Here is an 18,702-nt window from a genome sequence, read left to right on the forward strand (position 1 = left end):
GACATTTTGGCTCTAAATTTTTAATGGTTGCCACAGCAACTGTGCTCATTCAGATAAAGAAAAGGGAACCCTTCTCATTTGATGGATGTTCTTGTTGCAAGAAAGAGAAACAAAGTGTTTATGTTCTTTTCTGTTGGCAGAACATCAATTAAAACTCACATCTTACTCCTAGCTGGAATGCTGGTATAATACTAAATGGAAAATACCAATGGAGATAGTTCCTTGAAAAACAGAGATAAGTAAAACTATTGAAAGGTAAATGATTAAAAATTCTGTAAAGGTTTATTGCAACTTTGTGTTTGTTTACTGTAGCATTACAATTTCCCTTCACTGCAACCAAGAAGCCCAAAACTGTTCCAGCATGGCAATGCCCCTGTATCAAAGTGAGGTCCACACACGGTCTGCCAAGGTTGGAGTGGAAGAACTCGACTGGCCTGCACAGAGCCCTGAACTCAACCCCACTGAACACCTTTGTGATGAACTGGAACGCTGACTGAACCCCAGGCCTCCTCACCCGACATCAGTGCCTGAACTGACTAATGCTCGTGTGGATGAATGGGTAAATCCTCACAGCCATGTTCCAAAGTGTAGTGGAAAGCCTTCGTGGAAGAGTGGACATTAGTATATCAGTGAAGCGGGGGATTAAAACCGGAATGGGATGTTCAACAAGCACATGTAGGTGTGAGGGTCCACAAAACTTTGGCCATATAGTGTACATTACAGATATACAGTAAAAAGTAACAACAGAGAGAAACTTGTGCTTTCACTGTGCATGTATAAGTACTGGAACCAGCATTTACAGTGGCTGCCTTAAACAGGATTACTACAGGTGGTCCCAAAAGTCTCCAGATATAGGGGAAATGACCACTTTTTAGCAAAATGTCTTCCGAAATATTTCCTACGTAGTTTATTATTATTATTATTATTTTCAGATAGCCTTTAAGAATGCCTTTGACAAAAGAAGAACGTATTGAAATCATACTCATGGCTGGATCGGGAAACTGTCGCAAGGTTGCAATGGACTTTAACAGGAAACATGGCAAGCACATCACACACGACACTGTTGCCAAACTGGGAGCCAAAGTTGGGAGAGACGACTCTGTGTGTTTACAAAGAAATTGCAATCATGTAAAGGATGTTTTGTAAATAAAGTTACATTTTGCTAAAAAGTGTTAATTTCCCATATATATGGACCCTGTAGTGTAATGTAGAACAAATGGACACTATCGGGGGACACCACAGATGCCACGTCAGTTAACCCCATCCTGTGCGCTGCATGTTTTGCCAGTGCTACATGTTTGGGAGTCTGGGAAAACCCTTCATATAGCCAAAATTTGATTTTGGCTATTCAACATTTTCCTGAACTAAAATATGTCTGTCTTTTGCATGTATCTCAACCAAACCAAAACTGAAAAAGGAGAAAATTACATTTAAAGATTCCACTATAACTCCATAGAAAGACGCTCCACCTACCGCTATATTTATAACCTAATTTACTAATGGAAAAACATTACTGCAAATTTTAAAGAATTTTAAGTATATAATAGGAAGTGACTTATCACTGATTATCAGCATCATCATGAGCCTCATCATCATCTCTTCACACCACTGATCTCTGTTCATGCTAGCACTGGTGGGGAAATAATCCGCCGATTAATTCAGTCAGTTTTGTTCTGTTGATTCAATTTCTTGTTATTAATGCCTTTTAGGAGATCATTTGAACATTTAAAAACTTTGCACAGTCATCTGTACAGAATTGTGTAAGCGCTCTTCTCTGTTTTGATGATGATGTGATGGCACGGGAGTATCAGGGTCAGTCTGACAGCTGGTGTCTCATTACACTTCCTTTGGTGTCTAAGTGTCCAAAAACTTGATCAAATCATCATAAAATCCCACTTAGCTAACAAGGTTTTAGGCAGACTGACTACATTTACATTTACAGTTTAACAAACACAGCTGTAAATGTGTGCAGACTGACTACATTTAAAGCTGCGTTTGTGAAACTGGCTTCTTACCCGACACGATTTTTGCAGTCAGACAGCCAAGGCAAAGGTTAGAAAGTAGCCTAAATTAAAAAAAAAACATTTCTATGCTGTTTTGGTAGAACATATTTATGTTTACTTACATTTCCATTATTTTTTTGCTGTTTGGGGAGTTCAGCCACAGAGACTTCTGTTGGGTTTTTCCACACTGCTACACATTATACTACTTGGTCATAACATGAACTGTATTATATAATAATATCTAGTGTGAATATAAATGAAATGAAATGGCATGAGCTCCCCAGGCACGTGAACTAAACTTGGCCTGTGATTTTGACCAATCTGAGCAAAGTTCAACTACAGTTACAAATGGATGTTCTATTTCTTGCAGACAAATGATAAGACCCAGAGTTAAAACAAACTATGAAGTACTGGGTTATAGAAAGCAATAGCATTATGTCCAAATGTTCCGGTTTGGTCATGCACTCTGCATTTAAACACTTTCTTGAAAAAGCACATTCACATATTTCACAGTTAGCTTTTAATACACAATCACAGCTGTTTTCATGATGGGAAAGATCAGTGACACCTGAGTGGATTGCACAGTAGGGGGGTAAAGATTCACATTATTGTACTGGTGCTCCAAGCTGAACTACTGGGATACAGCCACACAGTTCAAACAGCATGAGTCAGGCAAACAGGAGGAAACTGAGGCTGAATTGATTTCTGGAAAATTCGATATGGTGTAAAGGAAGCAGGTCCTTCTGCCCCTTGAAGCAAAACACTTCCTTCCCCATTTGTTGAATGCAGAATGTCAAAAGTCGTGTGATGAAGAACTAATGGCCTTTTTGATAGAATCATTTAAAGTTGACTGATTTTTACTATCTGCTGAGAAACATACATTAGAACAAATGAGATTCCAAATAGGATGTTATCATGGTCATCAAAATGTGAAAGAGCCCATTGTAATGCAGACACTTTTTTCCCCCTCTCCGTTATTCTCTCCTCTATAACTTGGTTATGCTGTTGATTTATGCCTACAAGTTCTCATTGCATTTTTTTTACACCTTGCATCATATCTCACCACATTATATTCTATGGAAAAAGCGATAAATCATAATGTATCATATCACAATGTTGGCTGATAACTATCTTTGATTTGTCTTCCGATTGATTCACTGGAAACAGGAAGTATTTGGTGCTGGAGGTTTGGTGAGGAGAAGAGTGAGAGACTTACCTCTGCAGACAGGTCTGTGGTCGCTCCAGGCGGCAAACACCTCAGCTACTCTCTGACATGTGATGCTCTTAGAGCCCTGTAACACGTAGTCTTCATCACAGGTAAACTGGGCTGTGGCACCAATGCTTAAGAGAACACACAAATACACACACACACACACACACACACACAGATTCAATCACACACTATTAAATTACAGCACACACATATATACAAACCAGAAAAAGTTCCTCAAATAAAAGTCGGGAGAAGAAAAGTAAAGAAAAAAGAGCCGAACCTACACTGATATGTGGATCAGGCAAGCACATATGGCCAAATGTTTGTGGACACCTGACCTTCACACCCATATGTGGTTCTTCCCCAAACAGCTGCCACCAATTTAGAAGCACACAATTTTATTGGATGTCTTTGTATGCTGTAGCATTACAATGTCGCTTCACCCAGACCTGTTCCAGCACGACAACGCCCCTGTGCACAAAGCGAGGTCCATAAAGACCAGGTTTGAAAAGGCTGTAGTGGAAGATCTCAAATGGCCTACACAGAGCCTTGACCTCAACCCCACTGACTGTGCACCAGGCCTCGTCGCCTGACATCAGTGCCTGATCTCACTAATGCTCTTGTGGCTGAAATAAATCCCCACAACCACATTTAAAAACCTAGTGGAAAGCCATCCCAGAAGGGTGGAGCCTAATATAACAGCAAAGGGGGACTAAATTTGGAATGGGGTGTTCAAAAAGCACATGTGGGCGTGATGCTCAGGTGTCCACAAACTTTTGGCCATATAGTGTATTTTAGTAAGAAAATGAAGGCTTAGGAACAGATGGAAAACACAAAGTTCTTCACAATTATAATTAATCATCAAATTCATAATCATTTAATTTGTCCATATCTGTTAATGAGTCACTGGAATTGATTGCGCATTTCTCTCTCTCTTTTTGCTTGCAAAAAAAGTTTGCTTTGGCCATTTCATCCATTCAACTGTGTTTCATTCCTCTTACATTTTAAATTATCCAATGAAAGGGAACAACAATTGGGGATTTTATTCAAAAAATATGATCTATGCACACTAGAACTTGCTGCTCAGCCATTATACTTTCATAAACTGTTTTGCACTGTCAACACATCATTCTTGATTAATGGTTATACTTGATAAGGGGAAAAATAATAAAGAAAAATATTCACTGTATTCAAAAGGTCTTCTTGTGAATACAGTATACAACATGTTTTTTTTTTTTTTTGTAAAGATTTTCATTTTACATGTGCAGCTTGCAACTACTGAATGGAATCTTGAAGCTTCATTTGTGCAGTCTGTGGAATCATTCCAAAACCAGGCTGTGATGGAAAGGACTGCATCAACATGTGCATATGTTACAACTGTACATAAATTATCTGCAGTCAGACACAGTCTACTGATGATTATAGTGAAAATAGGAGGTCATGTTTCCACAGGTGACTGTTTTCTAAAACATCACACAGACTGTATCAGTGTCGTAATTGTAATTAGACAGCCTTAATTCATTGCAGCTCTGATTTCCATATGCATAATGTCAACCTCTTTGTCACAGCTTTATTAGCATGGCATTGGAATGCGTGTTATTAGCAGGAGAGGGTGATTTATATTCACTAAGTGGTCGGACAGGAGTTGTTGAAGTAATCAGATGATAGCAATATTAATGACAGGTGCCTGTCGGGAAGCGCAGCATCAATAATGCAACTGAGCTTGTGTTCTCTTCACTCAGGCAGTGCCCTTCAACACTTGCACTTCATGCTAGTCAGCATGATAAAGTAGTGGAGAACTACAGACATGCAGAGACTGAGTAAACAAACTGAAATGCTCAGCCAAGTAAGCTGCTGTAGAAACAAATAAAGTGGTGCAACATTATGAAATCAGTGACACTGTTTGTTATACCTGTCAATGTAGTATAGCACATTATCTGTGTATAGCCGTCTGTCTGCCAGATGCTAAACTCTGCCTCAAATAAAAACACCAATACCTAGCTCTACTTAATTATATGATCTCTTGACTCACGAATCCAGATTCCTTGACAATGTTAAAGTTTTGTAGACAGTGTAATGAAATTCTGAAAGGCAGACAATATCTCCTATCTAAGGATATTAGTTCAGGATTAAACCAGCAGAGAAGCTAGCCATCGTCACATACAGAAGCACAATAGGGTGAAATATATATATCTTTTCTTTGCACATCCCAGCTCCCAGGGTTGAAAACATACCATGAAATGGTATCCCTGGAGAAGATAGGGTTAAGGACAACTGTAGCTTGGAGGTTATGCGGCTTGAACTCACAACCCTCTGATCTCAACAGCCTTAAACACTAATCACCCCCTTCCACTAATTGAACATTCTAACAGAGAACATTATTAGAAACTTTCAGTGAGTATTCATCAGGTTCTGGTTAGACTGTAACATTCCAAAAAGAATTATTGTAATTTTCCAGAAAACTTTGCTCTGATAATGATTTCTCCCTCCCACAAAGTTCTTTGACTGTTGCTCACAGAACATTCCCAGTTGTGTTAAATGTTGCAGCAACTAGAAATCTTTATAAATAAATGTTAGGTAAAACATCCTCAAAGAACTTGACAGATTTTGGAACTGTCAAAGAGACCAGAGTTTCTTAGCAACTAAGTTGAAGATGTAAAACGAAGCTTTCCAACATTCATGAATATTTCAATAAGAGAACACATGAACTACAAAAAACAAACCTGAATGGCTTTTTTAAAATGTAATTTTAAAAGGTTAAACTTTAAGTTTCAGTATTCAAACAGCATTTTTGCTCTAAATGATTCTGCCTTTGTAGACTGCCCGCTATGTGTCTGTCCTTCGCACACTATAGGTTGTATGTGTGACAGAGGCACCAGGTGTAGTGGTCAGTAGGTCTGACTCAGTGAAGGCTTATTAGTGGCTGGAGAAAGGACACCAAGAATCCAGAGATGATTACCTAAAGTCATTGCCGATGCGCTTGCCGTTTTCAGGCTCCCCCGGGTCTGGACAGGAGTTAGAGGCCTGTTTGATTCCACCCTCGTTCACTGCAAAGTCAGAACAAAGCAAACTGTTACACCAGCTGACAAAGAGGAGTGAAGACACAGTAATAGCACTACTAAATGGCAATGAGAGTAGCAAGACTTCAAGCAGACTCACATATAGACACACATAAAATGTTTTAGCTTCATTCCATGCTGATGTGTGCTGCCAGAAAAGTAGGTGATAAAGCTCAAGACCTCGCCATGGCAAGGCATCTTAAATATTTCACTGGACCTGATCCAAACTGTTATGCATTTATTGCTTGTCTTTAATTATAGGAGATAAATATGCGCTTAATTAACAAACTTTCAAAAAATCTATAAAGTAGACATTCTAAAAAGATGAGTTCAAGGACAAGGTAAGGTATATAGAGGAGGCAAAAACATTTTAAAACTTCTTGACAAGAAACTAACCTGGTGAAGCTGAAATGTTAAAAATTGAGCATTACTCTGTATAAAGGTGTATGATCTAATCCAATAAAAATATGCTGAAAAATGAAAAGAATGGTAGGCTTGTGCCATGCTGAAAGACTAGAGGGTGAATCAGCTTGATGACTTTCCATCTGAATCTGAGAATGGTGAGTCACTTCCCGTTTTCCTACTGAGTGAACTTCACGCCAAATGCAGGTCATTACCAGAGACACACACATACACACTGCCCCTGGCAATTCAACACCAGGTGCACTAATCACACTCACACACACACACCTAGTCAATCAACATTTCTCATAACATAATTCAGGTATATGTGACAACTGACATTATTTACATATGTACAGTATATATATATATATATATATATATATATATATATATATATATATATATATATATATATATACACACTGTAAAAAAAATTGCTGTACATTTTACAATAATTTACTGGCAAGAGGTAGGTTCAAATCACAGCACCACCAAACTGCCATGTTTGAGGCCTTGAGCAAGAGCCTTACCCTTCAGCTCAGCTGTATCAGTTGCAATATCCTGCATCAGTTTTAAGTCACTTTTCTAAAAAGCATCATCCAAATGAGCAAATGTACTGGATCATGTCTTATTTTATGCTATGTAAGATATACAGATATACTTTACTGTAAATGTTTACAGTATTTTACTGGCAACCCTGTTGCTAGTATGTTGCCTGTAATTTACAGTCAAAACCCAGCCTAAGTGTGCTGATTGTAATAGCTGTGATATAGTACATGTACTAAGAATCTAGCCATAAATAAAGAGTGGAATATTTGTGCTACATTGCCTATAGATCTGAAATTAAACAATGGCAATGTTTAAAATACAAACTGTCTGATTTAGTTTGATGCTGTATATATACATATTTGATGAAATGTCTATACTTTTATAAAAAGGGTTCATTGGATGATATCTTTGTAGGGCAACCTTCTGTTTAAGAGTTGTTCACAGAATCTAATTCATTCTAATTCCAGATCATCTAATTCCAGTGTTACTGGGTGAGTGGCTTTAAAGCATTCTCCATCTTGTCTCTCTGGGGCAATCCTTAAAGGTTTTGTATCAAGCTCTACAACAGAACGATTTCCCTATCAGAGAGAGTTTTAAGTTGAACCCTTGGGGAAGTAAAGAACCCTTTCCTATCCAAAGAATGCTTGAGGAACTCTTTTTTGGTGCCTGATTGTTGCCAGTTTCAAAAGATGTCATTCTATGTGTTTGGATTTGGATTCAGGATTAGGCCTAGACCACTTTGTTGAATTGAGAGGTTTTTAATAGGGAACTTAGTTGGCATTAATAGAAAATCCTATCTTAATTTAGTAATTATATCCTATTTACAACATTGTATCTTAAAGAAAGTCCCATACTTGTCAACAATAAATTGTTATGCCTGTTACCTAGCAACCGATAATGTCCCTCTGGGGGGAGCTGGGTAAATTCAGCAGAGGACGTTGCATTTTGCGGTTTCTCAGTAACACGACAAGCTGTGTTGTTTTTGTCTTATTAACTTCAAGAGATGGAAGAAAGAGAGGCTGGTGAGGGAACGACTGTTTATAGCTGCTATAGTGATTTGGTAACTACTACATCATCAACATAATTGGTGACATAGATGACAAGCATCTTCGACGTTGATATTTCATTCTGAAGTGGCAGTTTTACCATTAACATGTTTGTCAGCTCTTTCCAAAGTCTGGGAGTGTCATTTCCATTCCTGAGAACCAGAATCTAGTTTGTGTTGATTTTCCACTGTGTGCTTCATTCCCATTTCCAGTTGTACTATATGCTATCAGCAGAATGAGTGAGATTTAATAGAGTGCTGTCAAGGAAAAAGTGATGTATTTGTAGATGTCCACTGTCAATGATTTATTTTTTGCACTGCTAGTAGGACAGCAGATGTACAAATTTAGATATGATATTTAAAGTACTCTTGATTAAAGCCAGTCACAACAATGGGCTGGATAACTTTTAAATGTGTGAAATTTAGTCACAGTCTACTCATTTAGTTGATTAAAAAGTTGGCTCTTTACTATTGGGTGTACAGGCAGTTGGTGATAACAGTCTAATTTATTTGGTGAGATGGCCAGAAAAATGCACAGCGTGTCCAACATAACTCAGGGAATGCCATGGTTCTAAGGCCTGTCTCAAGGATTCCATGTCAGCTAAACAGGTCCTGGTCTGCTAAATTACATTGGATAGTGATTCAGTTTTTCGGCCTTTTCCCTCATCCATATTTCAGCATGATACATTTGCATTTAATTTGGTGGTAATGAAAACAGACACCATATAAACCTGGTGTGCACAGTATCTCAGTACAGGGAATTCAAGGCCATAAAGTTGGCTTACAAAGTCAAACACTCGCCCTTAAGCCCATTGATCATACATATTGCTTACTGCTGAAAGAAATTGATCTGGAAAAAGCCCCTGAAACAAATTCTATCTTTAAATAGCTACATAATTAGAAGTTTGGGACTTTTTCCTATTTTCAGTTGGAAATTACTTTCAAGTATATTATTTTGGTAGTCATCATTTTGAAAATACATACGGCAATAAAGTATTTACTCACAAATTGCAGGGGCAGACACAAGGTATGTATATTTTCTCACATTTTGACCTGTTTCCAGCTGGGATATTAATTACGTAATAGAAAAAATGAAGAAAACCTTACATCTGAGAACTATACGTGAACAGGAAACAATTACATACAATGGATGCAAATTTGTTTTGGCAGCATATATAGCACATAACAAATAGGGAAACATGAAACCTCTAGTTAAAATACTGCCTAACAAGGAGACCCAGCTGTGTCATTTATCGCCCATGGTCGGAAGTCCACAGGAACTGGCTGCATTCCCACTTGCTCTGAGTGGCTGGTAGAAATAGCAGCAGAACCCACACACCCTGAAAAAAGCACGCGCAGCCTTTGCCCTGCTAGATTGCTGTAATCTTTCGAAATATAGGGGCACACTTAATAGCTATTGGAACTGGAGAGGACTAAAGTAGATGAAAAACAAGATTCTATTTTACACAGAATGTATTTTGTGGTTGCTGGCATCCATTAATTCATCCAGTCTACCTGGCATAGAAGGAGAACTGCACATCTCCTTGGATTAATATAGTCACAGTTATATGGATGCTAGGAATGGATGGTTGTTCCGGCATGGGAGCACTGAACTGCTTAAAGAGATTAAAGGATTTCACTGTATATTTCTGGTGTTTGTAAGAAATCAAGCGCCCGCAACTTTGCTCAGTGTATAGGAATGTGTTACAAAATAATAAACAACAGTTCATTTTTTCTTTAAGGTCATGTATGCATTTACTAGGGATGTAACTGAATACAAATACTTTATTCTGAATGAATAATGTGTTCTAAACAGGGCATCTGGTTGAGACTAGAGATGTGCATCAGGACTGGGATCCCACGAAATGCAACAAAAAAGTTGCATTATTGGCCGATTTTTACTTTCATGTGGGTGCAATAAATCGGTCACATATGAAACTCATGGGACAAGCAAAGGTCATGTTCATGAGCATGAACGTACAGCATTGATTCATTCATCCTTAGTAACTGCCTGGTCAGGGTTGTGGTGGTCGAAATTAGGCTACTAGTCTGTTTATATTATTTTTGGAAATGGATTCAACTAAATTTGTTAGAAAATATCACAGGCAGGTACAAATATAATAACTACCTAAAATATCACAGGTACAAATATAATAACTACCTAAGCAGGACTAAAAAAACAGTCCTGTGCAGATCTCTAGTTGAGACCAATTATGAACACAGATGATGTGGCTGAGGTTCAGTAACTGTCAGAGGCATAATTCAGAGACCATGATGACAGTTTTGTCATTTTTTTCCCAGTGTTTTTTCCCTACTGTAGACAAATACACACACAGGTATGGATATTTGGAGCACTAAGCAGATAAAGATACAGATAATGACATTGTGTTGCACCCTCACAAATACTAAGCTTTGATTTACATAACACAAAGCCTCTGGTAATTAAAATGACTTATACAAAGGGTAGCGACTAGAGAAATCCTCTAGAAAGTACAAAGGTATACAACTGTGTATGCATTTTCTGTTAAGAGGAAAAAAACGGCCTCAGTGGTTGATGCAAACAAACAAATATGACATTTATGTTCTTTTCTATTGTTGAGAAATTGTCCCTTAGTTGACACCAGCACACAAAGTGCTCATAAATGAATCAGTGCTCCTGCTGGGCAATGAAAGAGAGATAGGATAAACAATCCGGTGAATCACTGGATAAGAATATCTGTGTTTATGCAGTTAGATGAAGGCACTGCTAAGAGAAACCTGCTGAGTTACTGTCCACACTCCAATCTGTCAGAAGAGTCATGGCTCATTATTATTAGGGATCATACCCAAACTGGTGGTGTTCTGAATCTGGATGTGTCTTTGGCCATGCTGTCACAGGTGAACAGGAAATAAAGGACGCTGTCTTTTGTCTTCTTGTCCATCTTCCTGGACCTGTACTGAACAACTCAAAATCATTGACTTCATATATTCCAGTCTCTATTTGTAAGATAATGATGTGTGATCCAAGGGAGAGGCGTGCATCAAGACCGAGTGGGCAGATTTTACTCTCCAGACAAAGAAAGGCTAATTTCATTAACATGAGAGTGTATAAGTTGCTTTTGCAGTGCTGCACAACATGTTTACTGAGTTCCTTCTTTATCCTCTACAGACATGGTGGTTTAAATGACTAATTTGTTTAAATTTTGAGAAATACTACCAAGTGTGTGCAGGCAGGATTAGTCAAGAGTATCTTGCAGGAGTGGATTGGTTGGAATTCCTTTGAGAGTGGGCTTTAAAAGAGTAGGATTAAAAGAAAGGTGTAGACAATGAAGGAAAGAATAGGCATCTCTGGTTGGAGTGTAGTTGTATCCTAGGTCCCAGGACATTAACAATCAAACTTGCACAATATCAAGTAACTCCAGTGCATTTCCAGTCACTGTAGCTATGTCCCTATTCTCCCTATAGTTTATGTAGAATCGAACTCCATATCCTCTTTTCTGTGGCAGTGAGTAGAAAAGCCTGACAGCTGGTTTCTAATGTTCAGGGTGCCATGAAACACAACAGTTGCTAATTTTACTCTTCTTCTGAGAGCTTCCAGTTTATTGTCCGGTGAATGGCAGAGGAGACCAGTGGCTGCGGCATTTCACCCTCACCTGTAGTCCTTTCTGCCCCATTTCCTCATTTGCTTGTTGCGGTTATTCCCAGGTGAGTCATGCCAGCTGCACATGAAAGAACCTTGCAGCTCTGGGTGGAAGATGGTCAAAAGATGAATGCTGAATCTGTCCTCTGATGTTGCAAAGCGCTTGATATTTGTATGTAAGTGAGCAGAATATGACACACCGCCATTACCCTATTATAATGTCCATACCCTCAAATTAAGGCTGACATTCTGAATATTAAACTCAGTCATTGTTTCATTTCAAATCCAGTGTGATGGCGTACAAAACAAATTGTCTCACTTGATAGTCTTGAAAACTAGATTTCTAACTGTCGCTAGCTGTCGCTAGAGACCTGTCTCCTTTCACAGCAAAGGGCAATCAGACTGACATGGCAGGTAACCAACCCCATACGTCTTCCTGTAGCATATCAGAAAACATGGCATTCTTTTAATCACGACTAACTCTTTACTCATCTCTTTAATTATTTTACATACAGGATTCGGTGAATTTTTTTCATTCCAGTGACTATGTCTTGCTTCAAAATCCTCACTGTGATACAGTGTTCAAAAGTATGTTTTCCCCTGAAAACTGGCACACTGAAGTTTGTATACACAGAAATATGAAGAGCCAATCAGATTGTAACCATTAAGATTCTGAAGCTTTTGGCCAGAAAAGTGTACAAAAGATATGAGTTGCTGTGTGATGGAATGTATAAGGCAGTGACTAACTTACTTAGAAACTTCTGTACTACTGTATATTTTAATTTAATTTATACCATAGTGTGATTGAGTTCTTAAATCTGATTGTCAGAAGCTGTCAGAAGCACTGCTCAGACAGTAGCTCCAGCTGTAACATGAATGACAGATTTATGTTAATGTGCTCGTTCTAATATGCTTTTGTTTCTATAGTAACAGGTCATTCACAGGGACTCCACAAAAACTCAATAATAAACCAAATAAAAATACATGCTGATTAACAAAGGACGTTTATGTAAAGGAGTGTCAGGTGTCAGAGCTTTGTAACAGCCACGGTGCTTTGTAAAGTTTCCCAGCATAGGAAAGACTTTACACTTTCTGGTTTCTTGATAAAAAAGTTGCCTTTTTGTCCTCATTAACTTCATGAGACAGATAAGGAGATGCTGGTGAGGGAATAACTGTTTATCGCTGGTATAATGTAAGCGATCACAGGAACTAACTTGTCATGTTCCACAACATTAAACATTAAACTATAAACCAGTAAAAAGAGTATGGGATGTTGTTCATTAATAAATTAAAAATTGGTATTGTTGGCAAATCACTGTGGTATAAGCACATTATGGACAGTGTCTATTATTTTTGAAGAACAGAAACATTCCCTCATATGTCATTCGTTCCATATTGACTTAATTGAAAAGTTTATTTTAGATTAATTAATTTTAGCTTAAGTGAAAGGTAATGCTTTATTTAGACAGTCCACTGGACCAACTACAAGCTGATGACCAACATGTAAGGTGACTGTCACTAATCAGCTTATCAACTAATTCTAAACGAACTCAACATTTTATGGTTGCTGATGTGCAGTGGATAAAATATAGACACTATCGCCTATCAACTGTTCCTGTTTTTGTTTCACATGATTTTGATGCTGATTGTTGCTCTTGTTTAGTAGATCATTTATAGACTATCAAGTTGTCACTCTTCTCATCATGTCGACCCTACTCAGACATTTTAACACATCTGACATGATAATAAGCATCTGATAAGCTGTTCATGGCAGTCTACAGTTTTCATCACGATAACAACAATATAACAAAGAGAAGTGTCTAGTGATTTCTGGGATATTATGAATATCTTACTGTTTGTCCCACTTTGTGAATGAAAACATGATTTTCTGTAATTCTGAATAACATGCTTTTGATCATACTTACAATGTTCATTTTTAACAAGTCCAAGCTACTGTAAAAAGTAAGAGGAACTAATTACCACCTTTTGGTAGTATGGATTTCTCATAACATTTGAGACGTTTTAAAGAAATATTCAGCATATTGGACATTTAACTGCCGCATTCAATACAACTATAATTTTATGTGCACAAAACACTCTGTACAAAGAATATTCATGACAGTTAGCGAGAGTCAACAAGGTTGAATGTTGCCAATTTACAATGTAAGCATGCAAAAATTGTAAACAGAGACATTGTTAACTAAAGTCTGATAGAATGAAAAGCAGTTACATTTAATTATCAGGAAGAATGAAATCCATTTTAAACTCCATTTACTGGAAAATAAAAGTCTGGCACCATGTGTCATACCATTTTTCACAGTAAGCTTCTTTGCATTATAGTCCAACTGGCATTAATGGCATTAGTTTAGAAATTGTGAACGTGGTAACACTGTAGTCACACACTGCTGCTTGAATTGACCTTGCACATGTCTGTACATGACTATTTGAGCTATAGCTGTTTACTAGGAATAGATTAATAAAACATGCAGAAACAAACACCATCTGCTGTCTTGTCTCACCCAATAGGCATCAGGAACTTTATTCTGTGCAAATAAATGGAAGTCACGGACACACGGACATCTGAACCACCATGCCTTTTATGAAAGTTGCCAACTTAAACTTTACCAGTGTTCACAACACCATACTGAAGTAATACAGTTCTTTGATTATATCAAAGAAATGTTACAGTTGGCGACTCCATGTTGGTTTTCTCTCATGCACTGTTAACACTGATTAAACCTCTACTGTACTTAAAAAAGCCTCAATACTATCTTTCACATTGTTTATACTTCTACACACCTTTCTTTTTTAGCACTGCCAGTCAGGTTTTAAACAACCTGTATTAACATTTTTGGTTACATTTCAAGAAATGGGTTCAAGTTAAAGAATTAAGAAAATGAAGAAATAGGGAAGTGACCTGAGAAATGCTTGGAAATACTGGGGAAAAAATCTAGATCTAACTGGAATGGGTCTATATGAATCACAAAACATATTTGCCTTAAAGTTAATACTAACGCCAGCTGTATGATTATACTGTTACACTGATTATACTGTTGCAGGCAAAATCGCACATCACAAAGTATAATCTTTGGCCGGAAGTTGAGATTGGTGGTCTTAGAACGTATAATGTGAAGTACTTACCAACGGCTGATTTAGCACCACTGCGAGATAGGCGATGACAAAGTTTTGGCAGTGTCAAAAAATTTTGATAAAGAGTCTGACCACTGCAATGACATGCATCTAAAAATCCTCCAACAGGAGGACGGAATAAGATGACATGATGTCTAGAAATATGGTAGGGGCTATGTGGAACTGTAAACTAAACATGGGACTTAAAAGAATAGTGTCTTGTTGAACTGCGGCAGCAGCAAGAATGTCTCACCATGGTTGTATCATGACAAAAAGGGACATAGTATTGAGGGAAACAGTGTATAAATTACAGCTTCCAGGTATGTAGCTAGCTAATAAGCATGCAAACGCTCTGTGCATTGAGTTTATTTGCTATTATGACAACATGAAACTATTTCATGCTTTCCAGTTGAAGAGCTACAAATCTGTGCTGCATCGCTGCACACTCAGTATGGCAGGAAGTAGTCATTTAATTTAAGATCTTCATCATATATTCTGACATGAAGAACATGTTATCGCACAGTCTGTTGAGCATCAAGGTTAAGCTTCAAAACAGACCCAGAACAAAAAAGAGACTCCTTTGCTGCTTAACTAGTCTCTTTTGGAAATTCATTCCATTGAGTCTTGTTTCTCTATTCCTAACACAAAAGTCTAAAGACGTTCCTCTTCATGCAGTTTGTATGATAACACCTTATCTTCTCTGCAGTTAAATTGCATTGGTTGCAACTTCTTGTTTTTTTGGTTTATTGTATTATTATTTATGGACATAGGTTTAAAGTTGTTCTTTTCACAGATGCTTGCTATTGGATAGCTGATTTGTATTGTTTATGAACATTTTATCACCACCTAGACCACTCTAGCACCTGTATAAAATAACAACTGTCTCTTGTCCTTCAGGTCATAACTTCTTGCAGATTCGCTAGATGCCATGTATCACTGTGCCTTCAACTGTTTGCATGTTTTGTAAGTTGCTCTGACGGAGAGCATCTGTTAAAGGACATAATGTAAATATAAATCTTAACTCCCTTTTGGCTTCAGTTAAGTTGTTGCACTTCAGAATGACAATGGTCAGATGACTATGCCATGTGGTTTTTAAAAATAATTTTAGTCTCCTCAATTAGAGTTTTTCCATCTCCTGCAGAGCATTTTGTTTCCAGGTTGTTGTTTTTTTTTTGCATCATTTTCCCAGACATTCAAAAGCAATGGAGTGTAAAACCCAAGGTGATATTATAGACTAGCCCATCCAGTCACAGCACTACATTTGCTAGTGCCTTACAGCTAATGTACTTTCACACACACTAGGTGGTCAAAAGTATGTGGACACCCGACCATCACACCCATATGTGGTTCTTCCCCAAACTGTTGCCACAACGTTTGAAGCAGACAAATGTATAGGACATCTTTGCATGCTGTATCATTACAATTTCCCTTCACAGGAACTAAACATGTTCCACAGGGGCCCAAACATGTTCCAGCATGACAATGACCCTGTGCACAAAGCGAGATCTATGAAGATGTGGTTTGTCCAGGTTCGAGTGGCCTGCACAGAGCCCTGACCTCAACTCCACTGAATATCTTTGGGATGAACTGGAACGCCAACTGCACACCAGGCCTTTTCGCCTGACCTCACTAATGTTTTTGTCGCTGAATGAGCACAAATCCACACAGCCACGCTCCAAAATACAGTGGAAAGCCTTCCCAGAAGAGTGGAGGTTATCTTAACAGCAAAAGGGGGACTACATCTGGAATGGGAGATTAAAATATTATGTGATTGTTATTGTCAGGTGTCCAAACCTTTTGGCCATATAGCGTACATTTGTAATGTAGGTACCCTTTAAAGCACATAGAACACACACACACACACACTCACTTACACGCAGACAGACATTCACAGATATCAGTTATTTTTTTCTGTCTTTAACAGCAATCATCGTCTCTCTTATCCACACGTTCGGCCAACTCACTATGAGCTTTCAAAACCTGTTGAACTCCTGAAATCAGCAGAACCCTTTTCATAACCACTATGTTACAGTGGCACATATTATATAAATTCATTGAACCAAATCATGTTTTTCCTGGAACAAAAAAACAATATGCTTACATGAAATCCTTATACACTTACATAAATCACAAATACTAAGTAATGATATTTCTTAACACATATATATATCCAAGTTTCTCCATGCTCTCCTTTGTATCCTGGTCAACTGAGCATCCCATCATGCATTTAGCTATGCAACCGTTGGGTGGTCAGAGGTCCATCCAAACAAACGGTGCTCAGGCAAGCAAACAAGGTGACAAACATGCTTGCATGCACCCATATCTAGATTGTGCAGAGGGGTCTGTGCAAACCATGCTACACTGGCAAGGAGTCAGGAGTACGTTTCCTTACAGTCCCAACAGGACGACAAACAAGACACACCTTGAAAAATGACATATTCTGATTTTTTTTTTTTTAACAAGTAACACTTTTAGCTTTCTGTTTGAACATCATAGCGCACACATACATTGCATATGCTGAATTTCCTCTCGCCAAGGACAGTTACATGCACAAGCAGACAAAAACAATGCATCACTGCTGAGGCTATGCCTCCAGTGCGTCACGCAGAAGACTGAGCATTTTCATCCAACATACACACTGTTCCTCTTCCGCTTCCAACCTTTGCCTTTTGTTGTTTATCTTAAACAGCATCTGTTTTAGCATATAAATCTGGCTATTTAAACTGTATGGTTTATGAATTCATAGACAGTTTTTCATGAACACACTTAATATCAGGTAACCCTGGCTACGAGTCAGCAGTAAGTACACAGTACCTGATCTGGAGACAGACTGACTTGTCACAACACACATTTACAGAAAACAAGCACAGCCACAAAAAAGCCACACATATTCCTACCTTGTTCACTGATAGCTAAGATATAAAGCATTTTTATAACACTACTTTGAATATAGTCATTAATGATAATATTTTATACAGGCCATATCTATAATGAGCTATAAATACATTGATAACATGCTATAATACATTTATAAGGCATTACACATATTGTATTGTATACACATATGCATTAAGAATGTTAAATATAATGCATTGAAGATGTATATATATATATATATATATTTAATGAAAAGATAATAATTGTAAATATGTGTACATATTTGTAACATAAATCACAGGTTAATATTAATGCACCCGCTCTAAAACATAGCTCATAGACAGGGACGTGTAAAGCAGGTGCTCCACATAATATAAGGTTAATAAAAAACTGATTTTTTAAAAATGTGTTGTTTAACAAAGGAGATGTGTAATTGTTGATATGGTGAAGCTTTTTGTTAGGAGAGGTTTATGTAACATTTATGGAAGGAGTCTTGAGTATCATCGCTTTGTAACGTTCAGTAGGTTTACTAACATAGGAGAGTCTTCAGGACGGAGGACTTTGTGCTTTCTGGTTTCTCAGTCACAATACAAGCTAAGTTTTTTTTTGTCTCAGTAACTTCAAGAGACAGAATACAGGAGAGGCTAGTGAATGAATGACTGTTCATAATGTAAGCGATAACAAACTAACTTGTTCCATAACATTAAATGTATCTATAAATGGTTAAAATTTGCAATGTGTTGTTAATTACTAAATTAAAAATTGTAATCATTGGCAAATCACTGTGTTATAAGCGCAATAAT

General features: G+C 37.7%; 1 protein-coding gene across 3 annotated transcripts in view; it reads right to left on the reverse strand.

Moving 5' to 3' along the window:
- csmd3b (CUB and Sushi multiple domains 3b) overlaps window positions 1-18,702 on the reverse strand; it is a 407,371-nt gene that overhangs the window by 183,319 nt on the left and 205,350 nt on the right. For all 3 annotated transcript variants that reach the window (XM_053228561.1, XM_053228560.1, XM_026929912.3), the window contains exons 8-9: window positions 6,176-6,263; window positions 3,220-3,344 (exon numbers count right to left, since the gene is read on the reverse strand). In XM_053228561.1, coding sequence (XP_053084536.1) covers window positions 3,220-3,344; window positions 6,176-6,263 — 213 coding nt within the window. The remainder of the gene's footprint in view (window positions 1-3,219; window positions 3,345-6,175; window positions 6,264-18,702) is intronic.

This window comes from Pangasianodon hypophthalmus, chromosome 23, assembly GCF_027358585.1.
Source record: "Pangasianodon hypophthalmus isolate fPanHyp1 chromosome 23, fPanHyp1.pri, whole genome shotgun sequence".
NCBI lineage: Eukaryota > Metazoa > Chordata > Actinopteri > Siluriformes > Pangasiidae > Pangasianodon > Pangasianodon hypophthalmus.